The sequence below is a fragment of the Gobius niger genome (genome assembly GCF_951799975.1).
Source record: "Gobius niger genome assembly, chromosome: 18".
NCBI classification, from domain to species: Eukaryota; Metazoa; Chordata; class Actinopteri; order Gobiiformes; family Gobiidae; genus Gobius; species Gobius niger.
In genome coordinates this window covers 10815256-10837989 of record NC_136869.1, presented here as the reverse complement: position 1 = coordinate 10837989, position 22734 = coordinate 10815256, and the positions used below count along the sequence as shown (strand labels likewise).

Genomic DNA, 22734 nt, shown 5'->3' with positions numbered 1-22734 from the left:
AGTTGACATTATAAGCCAAACACATACTTTTGTGACATACAAATTCAACGTGACAATAAAAGGTTCATAGCAGCAGAAATATTGCACTATAACATCTTTATCAAAATGATGCTTCTTTTTTAATAAAAGTGCCAACACTATCTCTGAGTGCTCATTGTCTATAAAGGCATTAAACCACACATTGCTTGGCAGCTTAAGCAAACACATGTTTAAACTTAGAGCAACTTCCTGTCACAAGCCGACGTTGTTCTTCTTGACATTTGCCTGGTTAAGGGCATTTCCTTGTCAATCAACTAAAGCACTGTTTAATTTGCAAGGCCTAAAGGTGAGCAGAGCGAGGAGCATGACACAGGCACATTAAGCTCCAACCTTTCAAAATAAAAGCCCGTAAAACTCGTAGGAAAACATACAAGGTTGCAATCACATTCTAGGAGGAAAAATGACGTAAATGATGATACGCTCAAACATTGGCCGGGTCTCCAACGTGTAACTTATGAAATATTATTAAGTTGCTGTACTATTAAGCTCAAATAATGTGTAGCAGTTAGTGTACTTGCTTGTACACTGTTGCTTTTATCATGTCTCTTTCTTGTGGGACTTCTTAAGCTGTAAATCTTTTTGAAAAACATTCATTTCTTCAGTCTCTTAAAGGGAGAGGTCATCATAGTCCTTTGTGCTCCGGCGGCTTTAGGGTGCAGCACGATGTGTTCATCCTCCCTCGACTGCTGCTTGGCGAAGTTCACAAACACCTGGTAAAAATCAAAATGCAAAATCGCTGTAACATTTGAGTTCATTCCAGCACAAAGCTGTTTTCAGTCAAAGTGGAAAGAGTGGATACTCTGTGAAGATGGTCTAGTTTTACACAAAAACAGAAGACATGTTTGTATCTAGTATTTGATGTGCAGTCATGTAACAGACTTGGTTTGACATGAGGGAGGAGCCAACTTTGACATGGACTGTGTAACCCAGTGGAAGCTTATTTGAAAACTGAAACGTTAAGTCGCTAAAATATGTGAGACAAACAGGTCCATCATATACAATGTGGGGGCAAAGCACAGGTTTAACCTGTTCATTCCCGTAAAAGTTTTTACTACTGGTCAAATATTACTCCAATACAAGTAAAAGTTGCTCAGTCAGAAAGTATTTGTGGTACAAAATAGAATTAACCTCTAAACCCCCGCCTTAACCGAGCACATCACCTTCAATTTGTCTTTGCCCAAATCTAAAAGCTTCTTGACTGGAGTTTACAGCCTATAGGCCAGTGTAACGCCTCATTTGAAAGCTTAGACCAACAAATCTGATCTGATTTTTCCTCTCATTGCCGGTGCATTTTTGTTGTATTTTTACTACCTTTTTAGCCTGTTTTGCTGTGTTTTGTTGCTTTTTTGCTGTGTTTTTCATCACCTTTTTGTTGCCTTATTGTTGCCTTTTTTGTTGCTTTCCTCACTTTTTTTTAAAGAAGTTTTTAGATTCAGGAAAAGCTGAATTGAAGAAAATGCACTTTGTTCAGGCGGGGGAGGTTAAAGAAGAATGTTGCAGCTTCAAAAACATGAATTCTCCATCTATGGCAACCTGTTTATACTTTTTACTTTGGAGTCTTTTATAGAAATGTAGTGAAGTAGACAGTATTATATTGTCGCAAAGTAAAAGCACTAAGACTCTACAGCTGGTCCCCCATCTCAACTAATAGACCTATAAAATGTTGAAACAGCATCTAAAGCCCAGCGATGCCACTTTACCTGGTCTAGAGTGGTCTGCGACACTGAATAGTCCTCTATGTTGAGTTTCTCCTTGTTCGCCAGCACCATTTGGAAAATTCTCGCAAGCGATGAAGAGGAGATCTTGTACTGCAGCGTGTTGTGGTGTTTTTCTCTTTGGATGCAGCCGGGGAAAGAGCTCTCCATAAAGGCTTCTGCAGGGTTCAGGTCCGGGGCACATCCGGGCTTTGCAGCTCTGATCTTCATAGTGACCACATAACCATCCCCAAACCTATCAGCAACAAACAGGGTAGAGAATAATGCTCATGTAAAAAAAGGTCATTTACTGTTTAGATTATAAGTACTTGTATTTCAGGTGCTGAATCGTCCCCAAGCATTTGAATGATCCGTTGACCATGATAGCTAAGCGGGTGCACAGTGCTTCACATTCCTCCATGCTGATTAGAAACGTAAAGGGATAAATAGATTAGATATCTCACTTATTAATATAGGATTTAATGAATGTCCTTGTACCTGTGCGAGGTGAGGACGACGGCTCTTTTGTCCTGTATCACACTCATGATCGAGTTCCACAGAAAGCGGCGGGACAGAGGGTCCATTCCTGTCGTGGGCTCATCCTAAAATGAACAAACATGGTCAAAAATAGCACTAGGAGTAAGTTATCTTTATTATGTGTCCTGTTGAGAGGGCCTCACCAGCAGCACTAAAGCAGGGCAGCCGATCATGGCGATGGCTGTGGACAGTTTCCTCCTGTTGCCCCCGCTGTAGGTCCCAGCGGTGCGACCGGCGTCCTCTGATAGACCCAGTTTTTGGATAGCCCATTCTGCCACCTGTGCGCCAGGCAAAAGCATCAGTCACAAAGTTTTTTAGCTTTCATAATCTTGAAGCATATTGCATTTATAGAAGACGATCCTGTTCCAAGTTAGCCTGGTTTTACCTTCTCAATTGAGCTCCGTTATCAGGTGGGAGTGGTGAACTTCTTTGAAACGATTGGATCTGATTTTCGCTAGTGTGACGCAAAAGCATAAAAAAACGCGACTAAAAATAACAAAAACACAACAAAAACTAGATGTAAATGAGGTTCAAAAGAGTGACAAAAAACAACAAAAACGTGACAAAAAAGCGACAAATGATACGTAAATGAGGATGAAGACAGCAAATAAAAAATCATCACGAGATCGACAAAAAGGTGCAGGAAAAGCGTCAAACAGGCAACAACGTGGCGATAAATGTTAGATCAGTTTTGTAGGCCTTAGCTTTCAAAAGAGGCTGTAAGTTCCAGTCATGAAGCTTTTAGATTTGGGTAAAGTTGAACTTGAGAAAATGTGCTTAAGGCGGGGGTTCAGAGGCTAAGTCCGGGTTCCCAAAGTGTGACCAGAGTGATGCTACTTAGATTTGTGAGCAATATCTACTTTGATTTCTTTGTGCACTGATACTGTTAATAGTGACCATAGACACCAAAGCAAAATAACGGAGTGATAATCTCACTGCAGATCTGAATGCATTTGATCTTTTTCATGCCAAACATATCCCATGACACATATCGTGGGCACACCTGCTACACAATAATATTACAAAAATAATCTTAACAACTGCTTTCTTTAAGGTTTCTTTAAGGTTTTTATGAATCAGTGAACCCACCCTGGTGATCTCATACTCGGGCACTCCTCTGAGCCGAGCGTACAGGTGCAGGTGCTCCCTTCCCGTCAGCAGTTCATCTATGGCATCAAACTGAGGACAGTAGCCCATGTTCTGGTGCACGTCCAGGATGTTGGTCAAAATACTGTTGTTACAGAACATTAAAAAACATTCATTTATGAACGTTGACACCGGAGGCTGAAAAGTTACCTTGTTTCACATCCATATCAGTAGAAACTTGGAGACAAAGACGCACTGACCTGTAGCCAGAAACTGATGCATCCCCAGAGGTAACCTCGATGTCTCCCGTCAGCATCTTGAATGTGGTGGTCTTTCCTGCTCCGTTCACTCCCAGCAAACCAAAGCACTGACAATAAGAAGGTAACAAATAAGGCCTTTCACTTTGCTATAATGTATACAGTTTAATTACAATAAATTAATTACCTCTCCAGGCGAAACCCCAACGCAAATCCTGTCAACTGCAGGATTCACTGTCCCTGTGTATGTCTATGTAAAATAGAAAAGAGAGAGAGCATAGAAAAAGGTACCATAATCAAGTATTGAATATATCTATAACATAGTGCATAAATCTACTGTAAGATTTGTTACCTTGGACAGGTCTCGCACACGTAAAATGTCATTAGTTTTGTCGCTCCTGTAAATTCGCTGCCGCTCTTCAAACACATCAACATCCTCGTCCAAAATGTGATATCCAGGGCTATCAGAAAGCCTGCCAGGAAGTGCGCAAAGATGAATCACAAATAACATAATTGTACAGTTCTTTATCAGTTTCTACAGCTTGTAGTGAAGACAGTTTACATTTCTGATTTTTATCTTACCAGTGATCTAAGAAGAAGCGATACTGGATGAGAATGTTTATAACAAAGTAGAAGAAGCCTTCAAAGGCCATAAAATACAGGTTCTTGCCCAAGAAGTGCCAGCTGTAGGGGTCTGGACTGTGATCTTCACCTAAGATCAAAAAGAACCTAAATGTCAATAGATGCCCAAATACTATGCTCTATAACATGGCAAGAGGATGTTTCATTTTCATTTTTGTATTATTCATAATCATGTTTATTTCGACACTAGAAATGTCTCCATTCAGAAATTCAGCCCTGCAGCTCGTATGGTAAAAAGAGTTTGAAAAAAGAAGCATATAGGGAACATCAAACTTCCACAACCTCCAGCTGTGAGAGCTCAGCGACTGCAAGTTCTTAGTATTCAAATGAGGAAACTTGTGCTCGTGCCCTCATATGCAGCTGAAGGCAACCCAAGTTCAATTGTAGCTTTTGTTAAGAACCACTGAGAGCTCACCATAGATTTTGACAACATATTCTAATTCAGTTTAGTCAAGAATTCTTCTAATTTGTAATCTAGTTTTAGTCGACAAAAGGTCCACATTGATAAATGTAAATTAACGGGACTATACAGAGTTTAAACATGTTAAAATTAAGTATTTTCCTCCCCCTACATCAGGGGTCCTCAGACTTTTTTTCTCTGGGGGCCACATTATTGTTCCTGACTGTGATGGGGGGCCGGACCGGGTTGGCTATAATATAGAATTGACCAAAATGCCTCTTTGTGAAGTAGAGATGACTCGCCTGCACAGTCGTCCCCACTACTATATCCACAAGATTAACACTTGATTCAGGCACATATTTGTTTCGCTGTAGTGGTTTGCAAAAATAGTAATCAAGTCTTCACACTCTTTTAATTTCCATTTATTTTTATTTTCAAACATAACATCATTATGTAATGTGACCAAAGTAATAACTTCTTACACTTGTATTGTGCTTTACAAGCCTGAGTCACAAGTTTCTGAAGGTACTAGTCATTATTCATTCACTCTGTGGTGGTAAGCTTCATTTACCACGTGGCTATAATGTGTTTATATTCTGATCTCTTATGTAAGTGCCCTCTGCAGGACACCTGTGGAATTATTTTTTATATATTCAAATTGCCCCCTAGTGGCTGGAATGAGTAAATTGGCTATTTAGTTAAAATATCCTAACACAAATGCCTCTAAATCCTGAACTGTCACTCAAAAAGGTGTTAATTCGGGTCCTAAGTGCCGTCATGCACGAGCTTAATATAGAAGCTGCAGTTACACGTATGACCTGAGGTGGCAGTGGTGAGTATAAAATGACCAACTTGCATCTAAACAAGTGACAATGTCATGCTTTTTGTACTTACCGAAGCGTGCAAAGACTTCAGTCACAGCCTGGTTCATGGCCATGTCGATGAGTCCACGGCCCAAACAGTAATGCGGGAAGACAAGCAGTATACATTTGAATAACTGGTTCAACTTGTATAAACCCTACACAAAAGAGAGCACAGAGTTTAGTATCCAGAGAGAAGAGAATGGATTATTTAGACAGTAGTAAAAGGAGGCCAGTCTTACGGAGCTGCTCTCAAAAAGGTCCAGGATAAAGGTGATGGCGCTACTGTTGATGCCGATGAATAGGTTGATACAGGACAGAGAGACGTAGGCCGTGCTCGGGACACTGAATAAATAGGACAGTGGGTACATCATGGGAGTCACCGACCACCTGAATTAAGACAAGTTTAATAAGTAAGAAAAGTTTAATTAGTAGTCAATAAGATTTAAAGACAGTTCAACAATTGAAACAAAAAACAAGGTATACACATGTTCAGAATGTAGTCTTTTCTGGTCAGAGGCCACAACAATGAAACATCTGGCCATGTACAGTCAGTGATTTAGATACAGACGGCAATGCATCATACAAGGGGGCGTGGCCTAGCCAAGGGGGACGAAACCCTCTCATGGGAATCACAATTTTTCACTCTTTTTAGCTGTTTTCTGGCGAACTATGAACATATTTATCACACACCAATGAAGTCAAGCCAAAATCTGGTCCATCTGGACGTTTTTTCACCGCAAATTGTTCAACAGAATCACGTTTGTATGTATTTATGGGCTGTTTGCTCCTCTCCATGTCTCTGTATTATTATTTAGTAGAAAATATATTCATAATTCAGCATTTGTTCAGTTTTTTTCTCTTTTTTGTTTTCCCCTCTGGATTGCTTCGAACATGAACTGAAATAAATATGGGCATTTGCAAAGATGCTGTCTGTACCTATCCGAGTATTTTTGTCACCACAGAAAATGTTGATGGTAATGAGAAACATGGTTGGAGTGAACTGAACCAAGTTTGTGAATTCTTACCCATACAGCATCAGAAGAGTGATCAGTGGCTGTAGATTTGTAGGTGATGTGTAGCACTTCTTATCAAAGAACTTGAAAATTTCCACCACCATCAACACGCTGATGGAGTAATTCAGCTAGAATAAAACAGCAGAGTTCATTAGGGCAAATACTGGCGTTTCTTGAACCTTGTAGATACCAGTAGATAATGCAAGGAGAGAGCACTATTTAGGCAACGCTCAGAAGCATTTACATTCGAGAGAGTTTCCCCCTAAAAACACAGTCTGAATACCTATGAGTGAGTAGGACAGAATTTCAAATATATTGCTTTAGTCATTGTACCATGTCCCAGAGGAAGTTGGCCATCCAGTAAACCAGGGGGCTGACGCCGCTGACAAACTGCAGGTGCTTGGCCTGCGTGACCCGCTCCTGGATGAGGTAAAGGACGAAGCTTGCGGGCACGAAGGACATGGCGAAAATAACGCAGATCGCCACCACCGCATCCAATGACGTGGTCAGGCTGAAGGAGGAAAAAGCAGTTTAGAGAATAACAAATGCCTCCGTTGTTGTGTGAGGATAAATTGCAGAGTGTATCTATTGTTTTGGCCCCTTTCCATGAGCAATTGAATCATTTACTTCTGACACATAACAATTTCAAGGGTTATTTAAATAAAATATGTGCATGCACTGTGTGGCTTGAGCTCACTCACACAGTGATTTCAGAGAGCTGCTCTTTGGTGAGGTTCAGGGGGTGGTTGATGACTGTAATCCCATATTCAGCCAGGACAGAGCTTTTGGGCAGGTTCACTCTGAGGATGGCATTGTTCGCCACATTCAGGAAGGACACCATGGAGTGCCAGCCTTTATTATTGTACCACACCTGCACAACGATAGCATTCAGATTCAATTATTCCCGTTTAGGACCATAATAACTGATCATGAACATTGATAGGGCTATTTACCTTAATGTTGTTTGAGGTTTCCATGTATTTGAGGAATGTCCCGATGTCTTTCAGAGACTGTTTCGAGTTTTGACCCTGTATACAGGCAGAAGGTCAAAATAAATGCTTTTTAATGCCATTTGTAATGCCCAGATTCTATATCTTAATTATTTCTTGAAAAACTAGTGACATAACAGTGACAAAAATGAGACAAGGATGAAAACTCAACAAAATAGAAACCAAACAATAGCAAGAGCAACAAAAAAGCAATGAAAAAGTGGCAACAAAGTGACAAAAACGAAATAAAAAAAAATGTCACAAAAGTAACTAGTAAAAGATCAGTTCAAATTAATTTTGAAGGTCTTCACTTTCAAATGAGGCCTATAGGCTGCAATCTTTTGGATTTGGGTAAAGATGAACTGGAGAAAATACACAGAAACCCTGTTAAAGTATGCACAAAAAGAGGGGGGGAATGTTGTGTTGAAACCTACCCCCGTGACATTTAGTAATCGTCCCAGTTGAGAAGCCAAGTCCTGGATGGTTTTGGGATCAATGTCTAAAACAGGAAGTTGTCCACCCACTGATATCCCTCCATACCTGGACACCATGGATGAACAATGTCAATGGACAGATTCAAATATAAGATATTTGTAATTAACAGGTCGACAAAACTCACCTTTGCTCATTAACCCAGTACTTGCTCTTCAAGCTGCAAAATACAACATTCTGTGTTTAGTAAAAGACTGTGCAAATCCTTATTAAAATGCTAATGTTATGAAATATATTGTACCTGGTCCGGATTAGGCTGGGGTAAGTCTTCACCAAAAAGTCAGAGATGTTTCGCCCTGTTAAGTCCATAAGAACATCTCCAGTCGACTGAATCCTCTATTAGGAAAAAAAAAATAAACAAAAAGGCACACAGAAAGAATATAATCTACTTTTGTGGCTCAGTTGCAGAAATGTGCTAAAACGTCTCCCGCAACACTGTATCCAAACATAAGATGATATGACCAACCTGTGGAGGTGGCAGGCCCCCCGCTCCGTCGGGACACACCGGGAGCATGGTGAGTTTCTTGGTCGTGCTGCACTGGCAGTCCGGAGAGGGTCGGAGAGAGTCCCACTGCGGGGTGTCCAGCATCTCTATCAGAGCAGGGTTCACCAGCGGCATCTCCCACTCCGTTGTGATGTTGTTACATGGAAAATCTCTATCCACAGGGGGGACATTGACGGATAATAAATGAGACAGAAGTTAAAGGCAAATAACACATTTTTTTTGTATAAACAGAGACACATAAACTCACTCAAGAGGCTCGTCCACCATGCATCGAGTCCCAAAGCCAGGTTTGTCCAGCAGCACCTCCCCCAAGTACCTCATATTTGCATCTTTTGGCTGCTCGTTACTGAAACCCAACAAATATATCTCAAGGACATGAAAGTGTTTAATATTCATAGTTGAATTTACACTTTCAATGCATTTAAAGTACCTGAAAAATGTGTACTGTCTGCCATACATCCAGGGGCTTAAGGTCAAGCTGGGATATTCTCCAAAAGGTGGAACTATTAGGGTGAATGTCAAAGCCAGAAAGACAAAACTTGCTGGAAGCACAATCTAGAATGAGAAGGAGAGGAAAGGTTGAACACGGGCACACTATGATGAACTTTACTATATTATTATATTATTTACCTGTGCGAAAAAGTCTTTGTAGGACCTGGTCGCGTGGTGCAGTCGTTTGATGAGGAGCGCGAAGAACTGTTTGAGAATCAGACAGAGCCCTCTGACCTGGTATGACCCTCTGCCTCCAGCGCCTTCACACCGGCCCAGGCCATTCGTCTGCGTAATCCCATCTTGATCTGAAGCAGTAAGTCAGTGACGCATAGATCAGACCAAACTGAATATCCATAAATACAAAATTTGGAAACACTTAGCTCATGTGCAAAGTGGGTGGCACATGCAAAAGTGGGACTACCCTGAGATAAATGCGCAGTGTTGGAATCAAAGTAACTTATGGTTGCTCCACTTTAAGGTAAAGTATATGTGGACTTACTGTGATCAAGTGAGTCACTTAGGCATCCCAAATGTAAAACCATATGGGCCTGATGTTGTCTTGCAGGAGAAAGTAGTGTATAGTATGTAACTGGTGCAGTGTTTTTTAGCACAGTGATTGTTCCAATGACTGACAGTTTCGTACAGTATGTACAGTGTCCTTGTTGAAAGTGGTGACAGTTACTGACAGGTGCATAATCAAACTTGTTTTATTGCGGCAATAGTTTTGGTAATACTTTATATTAAGGTGTGCTCCTTGAGTATTGATAAGGTATTAATAAGCATTAATAATATGCCTGTAAAGTATTCAGTTCACACACTGCTTATTATACTTTAATCTGTTAACATCCCAATAGGCCATTAATAATACGCTTATTCATAGCCAACCCTTAACCTAACCCTGACCTTAACCTTTACCCTAACTCTAAAATGATTACTAATGTTTATTAATACTTAATGAGCACACCTTAATCTACTTCTGTTCCTTATAAATCCAAGATGCACTTATAGCAAGCAATGGCATTACAGCTTTTATGTTGTTACATCACAGATCCCCTCCTGGAACCGCCACCTTAACGTGGTGGAGGGGTTTGAGCGCCCGAATGATCCTAGGAGCTCTGTTGTCGGGGGCTCTGTGCCCCTGGTAGGGTCTCCCATGGAAAACAGGTCCTAGGTGACGGGTCAGACAAGGAGCGGTTCAGAGGCCCCTTATGAGAGACCAACAGGCCTGGTTAATCGCGAGGCCGTCCTTCTGTGGACCTGCCACCTGCGGCAGGAGCCATGGGGGGCTGGTGCAATGTGATTTGGGCAGCTCCAACGGCTGCCCCCACGACCCGGAAATGGAAAAGTGGAAGAAAATGGATGGATGGATACATCACAGATATCATGCCAGCAACAATAGTGCCATAGAACAAAGTGGCATCATCTCCATGGAGACGAGCTGGTGCCGCTGACAGCAAAGTTACAGACACATGTGGGGGATTTTCACATTCATGGTGAAATAATTCCTTGAGCTTAATTCTATTTAATTTGGTTGAATGTTGTGCAGTATGGCTTCAGGTGTATTTAGATCTGCAGTTCAGCCTCTTTTATTTTGCAGCAACAGCTTAGCAACAAAAAGCACATTGCTCTAAAAAAAGTCATGCCGCTCTGAATTGTTGAACTCTGTGTCTCTACAAAAGCAGCTTTGTAAAGGCCGTCAGCTTTGTGCCACTTTCACCTTGCGTTTCCTCAACCTCTACAGTCACCCTGTTGAATCCACACACACTAGCCCGAGAAATCTCCTGCAATGATTTCTTTTCTGCAAGTCAGAGGATGGCATAAAGAAGGTCATGTGAAGAAAGGCAGAGGAGACAACTTAAAACAATACAAAGCCTGTGTGTTTAATTACCGTGTGTCGATTTCCTGTTGGTTGCATTCCCATCAGCAGTGACTTTTAGGAAAACCTAGGAGAGAAAAATAACACATTATTTTTGTGTCGGGACATGAGATTAACAGATGCTCCCATTAATCAAAGCAGCCTCATGAAACAAAAGCTAATTGCTGAAAAGGTGAACGCAGCCAATGACTTTATGACAGATTGCCTTGGTTAATCTCTTGTTTTTCTTTTGTGCCGGCGCCTCCAAATATTTGTTTCACATTGAAAATGAAATATCTGCTTGTGTGTTTTCGGGCGGCGCTGATTTATTGCCTCATTTTACGGAATCCAGGGGCCATAACGCTAGATGTAAGTGCAGCCAAGTTCAGTGATGAATCGCAAAGCACCCACCTCCTCCAGCGACGTGTCCGATACACCGAAACTGCTGAGCCCGATGTCGGTCAGGGTCTCCTCGAGCTCCCTGAACAGGCTGGCGTAAGCTCTGGGCTGGAAGTCGCGGTTTGGGAGCAGGAACGTCACCTCTTGGCCGATGGCTTCAATGAGACGCGCCTGCGGTACGTGATGGTGGACCAGAGCGGTGATCCTGTCCATGTTACCTGAAGGAGGGAGGTATTTAAGTTGTCAGAGACTAAAAACATCTTCAAGTGCGATATGAATCATTTTCAGATAAGAGTCCTGCAATTGCACTCACAAAAACACACTCATTCACACACCAGAGTTCATAGACACTGGAGGCAAGTCAGGTGGTGTGACAAATTGCTTAACCTCTTAACCCCCACCTGAACCGAGTGCATTATCTCCAGTCCGTCTTTACCCAAAACTAAAAGCTTCTCAACTGGAGGGCAACAGTGCAACGCCTTTTTCCTTGCGTTGTTGCCGTCACTCCTCATATTAAAAATATTAATAATAATTAATCGCTTTATCTTTATCACTTTTTTATCACTTTCGTGGCTTTTTTTAATGCTCCTGTATGGCTTTTTTGGTCAAGATTTTTTCCACTTTTTCCTTTGCTTTCTTGTCATTTTTTTGTCGCTTTGATGTTTTTTCTTTGTTGGGCTTTCATCCTCGTTTTCGTCTCGTTCTGTGTTGCTATTTTCATGCTTTGTTCAAGAAGCTTTTAGATTTGGGTGATGACAAACTAGAGAAAATGCACTGGCGGGGGTTAAGGGGTTAAAGACTCACAAAGAAGGCCTTGTGAATTATTATGTTATTACTAGTATTATCTCTGTGACAAATCCACATCCATGACATCTTATCACATACATTATAAATGTTAGTTGTGGCCTTACCATCCATTTGTCGCTCTGGGGCTGCACTTTCCTCCTGAGTCGCTTTGAACTTAGAACATTTGGTGCATTTACAGGAGCAATCCTCAGTGCACTCACAGCTTGTCTGCAGACAAAAAACAAATCTTACAAATCTTTCACATTCATGACTGAAGTTGTAGATTTAGAACTTTTAAAATCAAGATTTAAAACATACTTTGTTAATGAAAGCACTTCAATGTAAAAAGTGAAAGCTTGTTTTGCTTTTTTTTTTTAAATAGCACTCATTTGTTTTTGCAAATGAACTCTTTATGCTGAAAACACACTGGATTAGCCTGACCTTGGGAACATCGTGCTTCATGCGTCGCACAAGCGTGAGGTAAAATCCAGCTCCGAAACAGTTTTTTAGGAAAATGGGAGAACCGCAGCAGAAGAGACGACCCTGGGAGATAATGGCCACTCGGTCACTCAGCAGGTCAGCCTCATCCATGTGGTGAGTGGACATGATCACTGTTCGACCTGTTCGTCAGAAAGGAGAATGCTTGTATTGTTGTGAAGCAAATGTAAAAGACTTTTAAAATAAATATATCTCCTAAATATAAAAGTGGCATTGAAACTGGACTAAGTTGGTTATGAGAAGATACAACCAGGCATGACTTGTCTTCTGTAAAACTAGCTTGACCAATACAGGGAGGAGAGTGGCCATGGAAATTTGCATTCTGGGCCAGCAGGGGGCGGTGTTACCTGCTCGATACTTGAGCAGCAGGTCCCAAATGGAGCGCCTTGAGTAAGGATCAACTCCTGATGTGGGCTCATCCAGAATCACCACTTTAGCCGCTCCCACAAAGGCCAAGGCCACGGACAACTTTCTCTGCATCCCACCTGGAAAACAACAATGAAACAGCATATTTTGATTTATAGATTTAATTCCGGGACAAACATTTAACTATTACTCCTTTGACCTGAGAGGTTCTGGGTGAGTTCATCTCTCTTATGGGGCAAACCAAGGTCCTGCAGCATGTTTTCCGCCTCCTCTTCGGCCTCTGCGACCGGACGTCCCTTCAGTAGCGAGTAAAAGAGGATATGCTCTGCCACGGTCATACTGAAGGCCAAAATAAAGGAGAAATGATCAGGAATTGCTGTAGTTGTGATATGGGGAATATATACCAAATAATATAACATCAACTACTTTACCTAATTGCATTAACCCCTTAACCCCCACCTTAACTGAGCACATCTTCTCCAGTTTTACCCAAATCTAAAAGCTTCTCGACTGGAGAGTTTACAGCCTCAATTTGAAAGCTAAGACCTACAAAACTCATCTAAGCTTCTTCCTAGTTTTTGTTATCATGCTTTAGTCATTTTTGCTGAGTTTTGTGGTGTTTTCATTGTTTTTTTTTACCAAGTTTTCGCTGCTTTTTTGTAGCGTTTTGGCCACATTTCAGTCAAAAAGGATGAAACCGTGACAATCATAACGAGGAAGAAGCTAATATTAGCTTTGTGGGTCCCAGCTTTCAATTCTACATAATGTGACCCATGGACACAGATTTTTGCTAAGTTTGGATATTGTAAATGTCTTAGTGATTTGCAAATTGCACTTTTTGCTCTTGCCTCAATGTAAAGTTCAATTCCCAGATCAGGCCTTCCTGTGTGGGGTTTGCATGTTCTCCCAGACAACCATGTTCTCATTCTAGTTTACCCACAAATCAGTATGTTTTTAGGCTGTGTGTGTCGCGGGCTGAGAGCACATACTATTGAAAAAGGATGTTGTGTTGGGGGCACATTCCCAGAGACAGGCGGATCGTGTCCATGTCCGTGCAGATGTCCTTGCCATAAATGGTGGCTGTTCCTGAAGTCGGAGGGAACATGCCGGTCAAAATAGACCTGGGAGAGAGACGCAACACAGATAAACAAAAAGAAGAAATGTGATAACTGCCATGTGATAACTGTGTTGCTATTTTGGTTGAGAGGACGTACATGGTGGTGGTCTTCCCGGCACCGTTGTGGCCGAGCAGGGCTGTTATCTGGCCCTCGTAAAGGTTGATGCTGAGGCCGTCCACTGCTGGTCTGTAGCTGCTGCCAAAGATTTTGACTAGATTCTGAACGCAAACTCCCTTCTCCAGCTCGAGCGGCTCTGCTTCGAAATACTGTTGGCCTGCACACATCATTCCGCATGACTCTTTTGCACAGTGAGTTAAATCTACCAAAAAATACAAGTAAGGCAAGTTCCCCCTCTCATCTATTAGTCCTTTGTTCTTTAAGAAGGAAATGGCTGGTGACATTATGAGATCAGAAATCAGGAATGTGCACAGTGTAAAGAAGCCAATCACATATTAACCAGGCAGGGACATGAGAAACCATTAATGTGTGTGTTCCCATCTACAACACAGTGCAAACACATACCAGGACAGGAACAAGCACAGAAATCAATCAACAGAACATACCATCGTTTTCCCCAGTGGATTTAGTTTGCGTCTTGCTGCCCTGCTGTGGGTGTTCACATGAAGTTGTCTCCTCCTTGGTTTTCTCATCATCTTTTGTCTCATCGAAGCTTTGTTTCTTTATCAGTGTATCTAAAAGACAACGAGATTGATGAGTTGCAATAATTCATGGGTTAGATTTGGTATTCAAATGATTTTAATTGAATAAGTATATTGGGTTAGTTTTACCTGGTGCTGGAGCCACAGAGTTGAACCAATAATGAGGACGCAGTGGGAAGTAAAATGGTTGGCCAATACCATACTGTCCTGCGGAGCAATATTCAGTCAGTTTTTTTCCTTTAATTTTTCTTAACTTGGGCCTTTACGCAGTGTGTCTTTTAAAAAACTGATGTTACAAATATCAAGCTGACCTGGGAAGACACTGTCCAGGTACCATGCCAGGACTCCGTACAGCACGGAGTCCAGAGCCATCATGCAGATAGAGTTGAGGAAGGAGAACTCGTCCCCCTCCAGAGGACTGGTCTGAATATTGTCCCACTGAAGGCCAAGCCCCTGCTCCTCGTACCGGGACAAGTACTCCGTCCCAAAGCCGAACGCCACTTGGGACAGCAGGCTCTGAACGAAAGACAACTTTACCAGTCAGTGAATTGTCAATGAAAGCGGTTTAATATTGATGCTTGGACAATGAAACATTTGAGTTTTATGGCTGTGCAATTAATCAGATTTAATCAAACTGTGGTTAAATCTATGGTAATATATTGTTGTAGTGTATTGTGGAAGTGGAAAGGAAATAAGTTTATATTTGGCACATAAATGTTTACTGGAGTGGACATCATTTACTTGTTGTTTAAACCCAGGTTTCATGAAAAATATTTGTAAAAGCCATGTTTATTTACTTTTATAAGCCATAATCTGTACTGGATTGTTTTAAAATCATGATTTAATTTTTGCCATGATCTCTCAGACCTTTGCCCTCATCATGTGTTTTCTCAGTACCAACCAAAAACAATTTGTGCTTTCTTTGAATCGGAAAGCAATTCAATAATGTTGTTAAGTGTATTTAGGGAATTAAAACATAACGGCATATTTATTGACTAAAGGCTATCGATTCCTGTTTTCTGGGCATCATGACAGATGCTGAAAACAGGGTAAAGATAACCCACCACGAGCAGTTTCATGTCTTTGGTGATGCGCTCCTGCCAGGCGAAACAGAAGATGTGCGGCAGGTACAGGGTGAAGTAGATGATGCCACAGCAGGCGGCAGCCAGATTGGCCTGATTAAAGAACACACTGAGGAGGAAGCACTGCATGATGGTCGCTGTGGTGAAGGTGAGCAGAAAGAGGAAGAGGATGACTGGGTTGCTGTAGTTTAGCACTCGCCCTCCCTGTGGACAGATAAGAGAGTGATGTTACACTAATTCACCACTAGAGGGCACAACACCACACTTCATTACATTCTCTTTCTGAGTCCACTACATTTTTTGGTAATACATTACAGTGACAATTATTATTATGCTTTTTTGTTGTTCAAAATCATCACAAACATCAATCTATAAAAACAAAACAAAAGAAAGATTTATGGCCAAAGTATATTTAGATTTGCTTTCTTTAAAAAAAGGTAAGATAACATAACTTAAGATAGGACTTGATCTCACAATAGAGAAATTCACTGCTGAGATAATTCCACGTACCCCCACCCCACTATGTGCTCCTGTTGCCCCGGGGGTCCCCGTGCCTCTGGTTAGGAAACACTGATAAAGATATGCAGCCTGCTCTAATTTTCTAATTGGACAGTTGGCAGAACTGAAACAAAAGTAAAAGTATAAACCACTTTAACATGGAACAGTGTGCATAATATTCAGGACAATTGTTTGTTGTCTGTAAAACCTATGTGAACATGTTTAGCTTATCTCTCGGTTCACAAATGGGCAATGTTTATGAAATGTATATTTCTTATTTTTTTAACTCTAAGTATTATCTTTGAAACTATTTGGTTATTAACTCTATAAAGTGATGATGTTGGATTAAACTCTGTAGCAGGAGTAAAACCTGAACAGGATTCAAACCACAAAATCCTATTCCAAATCAGATATTGACTGAAATATGCTCCCATTACTCTGAATTTTCCATTTCAAACTCGAGTGTTTGAATATAGACCACTAGGGGCGCCCCAGCTTGATAAGAACCCGCTATTGTCTTTTACAAGCCAGTTGTTAATCATTGACAAGGCCATTCCTGAAAACTCATTCACAGTAGAACAATGATGTCATGTAACTCACACTGCCTTTGTTGATGATTTGAGTTTATGCACACAGGTGATAGCCACCGTAGTAAAAGATTTATAAATGTTCACACTATACGGCAGGAAATCAATGATACGATGATAATTAGCACATGACTAAACACGGTGAGGATGAGTCATAGAGGAGCATTACATTTAACGGTTGGGTGAAGATTAAAACATGGTACACCGAGTTACTCTGGAGTCATAGTTTCCTGGGAATGGTTTGAGTATTTAATTCGATAGTTCAGAATTATACATATATAGGATTTCAGTGCATTGAAACCGTTCCTCACCATGATAATGGCGGTGAGCAGAGCGGTGCTGGTGCCCATCATGAGGAAGCTGTCGATGAACCATGTGGACCAGATGACGCTGTTGGTGACGCCCATGGCCTTCAGAGTCTCCTTCAGACGCAGCTCCTTCTCCAGAACGATACTCTTCACCACCATCGACACCGAGTAGATCCAGGCCAGCACCATGAAGATCGGGAAGCAGCGATTCAGCGTCAGCATGAACCTAAACAAGTCAACAGGACATGGTTTTACCCTGTGGATTTAGAAATATTCAAGGCTAGGCATTAACACTAACTACAGCCAAACAGAGGAATATTAACCCTTCAATCTTTTTTCTTCTTTTATAAAATCAGATTTAGTAGTTAGTAGCCAAGATGAGATTTTTAACACAGCAAAAGAACATTTATTTAATTTTCCTTTCTTACTTTACAATATTTACCTAAATGTAGGGCTGGGTACTGTTACATTGTTTTTCGATACACGATAATTGGTTTTCAATATATATACCTGAACAATACTTTTTCTACCTTTTATACCTACACCAAATTATTTGTCATATAGAACCATAAAACAAATCAATAACAATTATTAATAATAATTTATTCATTTTCCTTACATTTATTATTTATATTTTTGTATTATTTGTATCATTTGTTTCAGGTGAAACTTCCTTTAATGACAAAAGTTTTTCTTATCCCCCCCCCCCATTTTTAACAACTTTTTTCTAAACTTTTCCATATAAAAAAAAAGCTCCTACATTTTCCCAATTTTGCTAAATTTTTTCCAAATTTTTTCTCACGTTTTATCCCATATTTTGTCTACTTTACCCCCGAATTTTTCATGTGTTTTCCCCCAATTTCCCCAAGATTTTTTTTCAATTTTTTTCTTTTTTTTTTCTTTTTCAAATCTTTTTTTTCCCAATTTTGCCCCCAAATTTCCCCAGTTTCAAAACTTGAATATAAAGATTGGAAATTTCTTTTCAGTGCCTGCTTTCGATACTTTTATTTGTTCAATACCAGTAGAACCTATACCTTTTTTTTTTTTGATACCAGACTGGCATCTTTTAACAATACCCAGCCCTGCCTAAATGTAGGCCGATTTGGTCCACAAAGAGAGGCTGCAACTATAAATATGACTGTATGAGTTGTTTTGCCAAGATAGTCATCACATTTGACTCATCGAGCTGTAGTAGAAATGTGGAAAGCCTTTGGGGAGCTAGTTGGAAAATCACAGATTGGAGATCCCTTGACGCAGAATGGCAGAAAGCATTTATGGAAAACTGAACAAACTTTTCTCCTTTGAATTTTCCCCTCTGGAGTTGACCCAGTAGATAAGCCAAATTTGCAGAGATTTGCATATTCATTTGGCAAGATTTCTGTTTTTGTCATACGCACTTACTGACAAATTAATCTCAAGCACTAACAGTTTTCTGGCATGCGGCCCTTTGTGACTTATAACTAATATGCATGATTTGCAAGTGGAGTCATAATTTGTATATTATCAGGCCAACATGTCTAAGCAAATTTGCATCCAATCCAAAATATCTTTGACTATTCTAAAGCGTTATCACAAATGAACACGCTTTCTTCAAGGATCACAACAACAAAAATCTTGCCACTCACAGGTCGTCTACATAACAGGGGTAAGGCATCTGCTGGAGGTAGATGCCCATCGGCCACTCCTTTCCCGTGTGAGTCTTTACAACGCCATGCTCTATTATATCCTGGAGGTACGCAAAGCCGCCCCAAACGTAACGGAGGTCATCCATCGGGTCAGCCCTCGGACCAGGGTCCCAATACCTGCAATTTACACACAATCAGTTCAGTAATTAGTGATGATGCATCGGTTTATTTTTCCATAATGAGAAATTGAACTGGAGAAATAATGACTACTGTTTGTAGAAGCTGTCAGTCTTAAAGGATTTTTATTGTGGAAAAAGGTTTTCAAATGCTGGCCGTGTACCCTGAGTTGCAACCTTTAAAAAACCTTTCCTACAACAGCATAATATTGATTTACTGCTGGATAATCAGAGCTAGTAAAATGGGCGGCGATACCTGAAATGATCAAGGGACACATGTTTTGTTTCAGCTGTGTTTTGCTCTAAAGCATATCACCTTTAAGCCACATGCAATATCACTTTTTTCCTCACCTGTCTTTGATCTTGTTGGTGCGCTCCACTGAATCGATATCCATGCGTATCTTGAACATGACGTGTGGCGGGACGTTATTGGTCCATGAAAACATGTTTGTGAAGACAAGGCCGGCCCAGAACTTCCCCTCCTCGAGCAGGTCCAGGGCTCTGTGAGTGACGGTGTCTTCATCAGGCATGGCCACGAATTTATCCAGCAACACGCACTGCAGAACGGAGGAAAAGCAAGAGATTTCATGTAAGTATTCATGGTGACAAAACAACATCACTTTAGATTGCAACTTTCCCTTTCTGGCCTTGGAGACCACTATTTCTAAAGTATGACAATCCACAGACCACGATAATGTCAAGAAATATAGGCATATCTTTTGTTCTATTGATTTTGTCATTTCTATTTGGCTACATACTTGCATTTATTGTAATGTGCCAATGTGCTGTGCAGCTGACTTCGCATACATCTTTCAGCTATCACTGCAGCTGCACATAGTAGTAGTAGTAGTCCCTCATCATTGGAAGAACTCTATAATTGTTCCCATCCCATAAATTAAAGCCCCCCAAGATATTGAATGACTTGTGAACTGTAGAACTCACTTTCCTTGTAACAAAATTGTTTGAAAAACTGATGAAGACTGCCTTAATGAACTCTGTGCAGGACAGGCGGGACCCTTTACAGTTTGCTTATAAAACGAGTCAGGGTGAATGGGGTCCAATCGGATGTTCTTTTATTGCCAACCGGATCTCCGCAGGGCTGTGTCCTGTCACCGCTCCTGTTTGTCCTGTACCAAGAGTTTTTACTGCTTCCATCTGGGCATCGTTGTTCCAAAATATAACACCAACAGGTTCAAAAAGTCCATGATCCCAAGAGCGATTGGTCTTTTAAATGAATGAGTATATTTCATGTGTAACATTTAATTTTATTATGTGTTTTTTTGTACTGTGTTGATGGTATGTTGTATGTGACTGCTGGCTGCAAACTAAATTGCCCCATGGGGGATAATAAAGCTGAATTGAATTGAATTGAATGTTTTACCTGTTGCTCCAGAGCAGTGTAAGAATAAGAAAGACACAATTGAGATTTGAGGATGTTATACTGTACCAAAAGATATTATTCTATTGTAACACAATCTGCAGGCATGATTTGACTGGTAAATAAAGTGTACATCATCATTGCCCCTTTACGTTCCCCATGAGTGCCACACACACGCCTCTAGCGCACAGCCATGAGCCATCGCGCCCACGTTCATTATCGCCGCTCCACAGAGGACAGTGGACGGAGTGACAGCTGTATCTAATCGGCCCAATCGCTCCCACTCCACTTGTCACACTCAAGTGCTGTAAAGCTTCAACGTGGGACAAAAAAACAAAACCCAACCAACCATCCACCCATCAATGCCCCCAGGTGCCCCCCGTGTCACCCCCTAGCGCGATAGGCCTCTCATCCCGATTAGGCAGCGCTGGAGAGGGGCCCGAATTTGACATTGTTTCAAATGCGCTTAGCCACTTGCGCAAAGAGGTCCCTTTGACTCAAAAGTTGATGTGTTTTTTTCTTCTTCTCCCAAGCCACTCAATAAACACAAAACAGAACATACAAAACAACCCTTTTTCTTTGCCACTATTCTACCTGCATATACAGTATTTCCTTTTTTTTGGGGGGTTGAATGGCAACACCTGTCTAAATATTTATTTCACTTGGATATAAGTCCATTTTGCAGTCTAAAAAAAGTTAACCTCTCTCAATGAACAATAAATTAAAGCATTCAAATCACGTTAACTCTTTAGTACAAGCCTTCTATCAAATACTTCTTTATTTTCCGTGAATGGCAGACTTTAGCGTATATTAAAATGTTAAAATGTTACATAGAAGTCCCTTTGGCAAACTGAAAAAGCTGACATCTTGTTGCTTTCAAATATTCCCTTATTTTTTTGGAAATAGCCGAGTTAAGTGCCTATGTAAATCTACTTCACATTTGGAGCTGTTTTGAGCCCACAAACGTTACACAACCACCGCATTGAAACCCTTTAAACAGGGGGGATTATGTCATGAATGGGCCTGCCCTTGAACTTGGCATTTTAGGCGCAGTGTGAAAAATAGGCTGCATTCCTCGCTGTCCAACGTGATAAAAGATACTTAAAACATCCCAACAAAGATCGTTCACACCTTATTAAGGCCTGGGGCATCCTTTCAATGCCCAGGTTGATTGGTTGCTTCTACCTTTCCAAAAACTCGCCCACACCTGAACCGTGCGTAATTCCTGCTTCAATGCTACGTATACTTACGTCCCCATACTGGTTGAGCATTCGAATGATCCTATCAATGAGGTTGAAAACGTCCCGCCAGTCAAAATTGGGCACATCTGCGGGCCTCTCCTCTGGCGGGCCGTTGTACAGGATGTTGAGGATGTGTTTGGAAGAAAATGGGGCCTCCTCGAAACTCCTATCAATGAAGTCCATGACTGAAGGGTTGCAGATGATGTCCTAAAACAAGACAAAAGTTACTGATATATTAGACACATTAAATTCAAACTGTTTTCTATTGAGATAATGAAGATAATATAATAATTAAAAAGATGCCTGACAACCTAAACTTACTAAAAAATAAAAGAGCATGTCCAAGTTTTTGCAAAATAACTATGTTTCAGGAATTCATTGCTGTAGACAGAGCAAATCAACAGATACTACTGTAAGATCATATCTCCGAAGAAGATAAAAATAGCACTGGGACGTGAAAGTGTCAAAAAGTTAAATAGCAGCTGACACTGACGGGAAACAGAGGTCATGAAGGTAAAAGATGAATACTGGAAACACAGACCAAAATGGACAGGTCTTCATTTAATTTGGAAAAAGGCTCAACATGAAAGAGAACGATAAAGTGAAAAGGGAAAACTCTGACAGATTCACAGAGCAGGAAACTTTTTATAAAAATAGGTTAAGGGTAAGAGAACAGGCTGAAATAACAAAGTAATTAATCTCTTCTGTGGTCTGGCTGCAACAGGTGTCAGAACAGCTACGTGGACAATGACTTGTCTCTATGTTGTGAAAGTTTTACTTTTTCATAAGCATATAGAGCGATTCATTATAGTTAATTTGACACTTTCTTGTACCCATATACAGTGGGAGGAAAAAGTGAGTATACACTGCTTGGAATTTCTTTCATTTCTGCATACATTGGTCATATAATCAGTGTCTGCTTGAATTCATACCACCCAATTGACCATAACATGAAAACATTCACAGGACAGCATGGAATGAGTGAGAACACCCCGTGGCTAAGGCTCCTCTCAGAACTAATTAGACAATTTTTTGCAACAAGACAATGACCCAAAGCACAAAAGCTGACCAAGAATGGTTTCAGAATGATATAATACGCGTTCTGTCAAAGTCAAAGTCCTAACCTAAACCCACGCAGCAGTTTTGTGA

The 22734-nt window shown here is 40.8% G+C and overlaps 1 protein-coding gene across 1 annotated transcript in view; it reads right to left on the bottom strand.

Annotated features, from left to right (window-relative positions):
- Positions 1-629: 629 nt before the first annotated feature.
- Positions 630-22734, bottom strand: part of abca4a (ATP-binding cassette, sub-family A (ABC1), member 4a) — a gene marked incomplete at its 3' end in the record, with an annotated part of 35316 nt that continues 13211 nt past the window's right edge. Inside the window, exons 12-51 of the mRNA XM_079576332.1 lie at positions 21595-21792; positions 19318-19523; positions 18791-18967; positions 17169-17391; positions 15755-15976; positions 15002-15206; positions 14820-14897; positions 14595-14723; positions 14128-14305; positions 13903-14034; positions 13113-13252; positions 12895-13032; positions 12491-12669; positions 12175-12277; positions 11276-11481; positions 10898-10952; positions 10727-10807; positions 9148-9314; positions 8948-9072; positions 8765-8863; positions 8479-8668; positions 8254-8348; positions 8140-8172; positions 7955-8060; positions 7485-7559; positions 7233-7402; positions 6865-7042; positions 6544-6659; positions 5758-5905; positions 5550-5673; positions 4196-4325; positions 3966-4086; positions 3801-3863; positions 3617-3723; positions 3360-3501; positions 2414-2548; positions 2232-2335; positions 2063-2155; positions 1740-1989; positions 630-749 (exon numbers count right to left, since the gene is read on the bottom strand). Of these exons, the coding sequence (XP_079432458.1) occupies positions 630-749; positions 1740-1989; positions 2063-2155; positions 2232-2335; positions 2414-2548; positions 3360-3501; positions 3617-3723; positions 3801-3863; positions 3966-4086; positions 4196-4325; positions 5550-5673; positions 5758-5905; positions 6544-6659; positions 6865-7042; positions 7233-7402; positions 7485-7559; positions 7955-8060; positions 8140-8172; positions 8254-8348; positions 8479-8668; positions 8765-8863; positions 8948-9072; positions 9148-9314; positions 10727-10807; positions 10898-10952; positions 11276-11481; positions 12175-12277; positions 12491-12669; positions 12895-13032; positions 13113-13252; positions 13903-14034; positions 14128-14305; positions 14595-14723; positions 14820-14897; positions 15002-15206; positions 15755-15976; positions 17169-17391; positions 18791-18967; positions 19318-19523; positions 21595-21792 (5541 nt within the window). The remainder of the gene's footprint in view (positions 750-1739; positions 1990-2062; positions 2156-2231; positions 2336-2413; positions 2549-3359; positions 3502-3616; positions 3724-3800; positions 3864-3965; positions 4087-4195; positions 4326-5549; positions 5674-5757; positions 5906-6543; positions 6660-6864; positions 7043-7232; positions 7403-7484; positions 7560-7954; positions 8061-8139; positions 8173-8253; positions 8349-8478; positions 8669-8764; positions 8864-8947; positions 9073-9147; positions 9315-10726; positions 10808-10897; positions 10953-11275; positions 11482-12174; positions 12278-12490; positions 12670-12894; positions 13033-13112; positions 13253-13902; positions 14035-14127; positions 14306-14594; positions 14724-14819; positions 14898-15001; positions 15207-15754; positions 15977-17168; positions 17392-18790; positions 18968-19317; positions 19524-21594; positions 21793-22734) is intronic.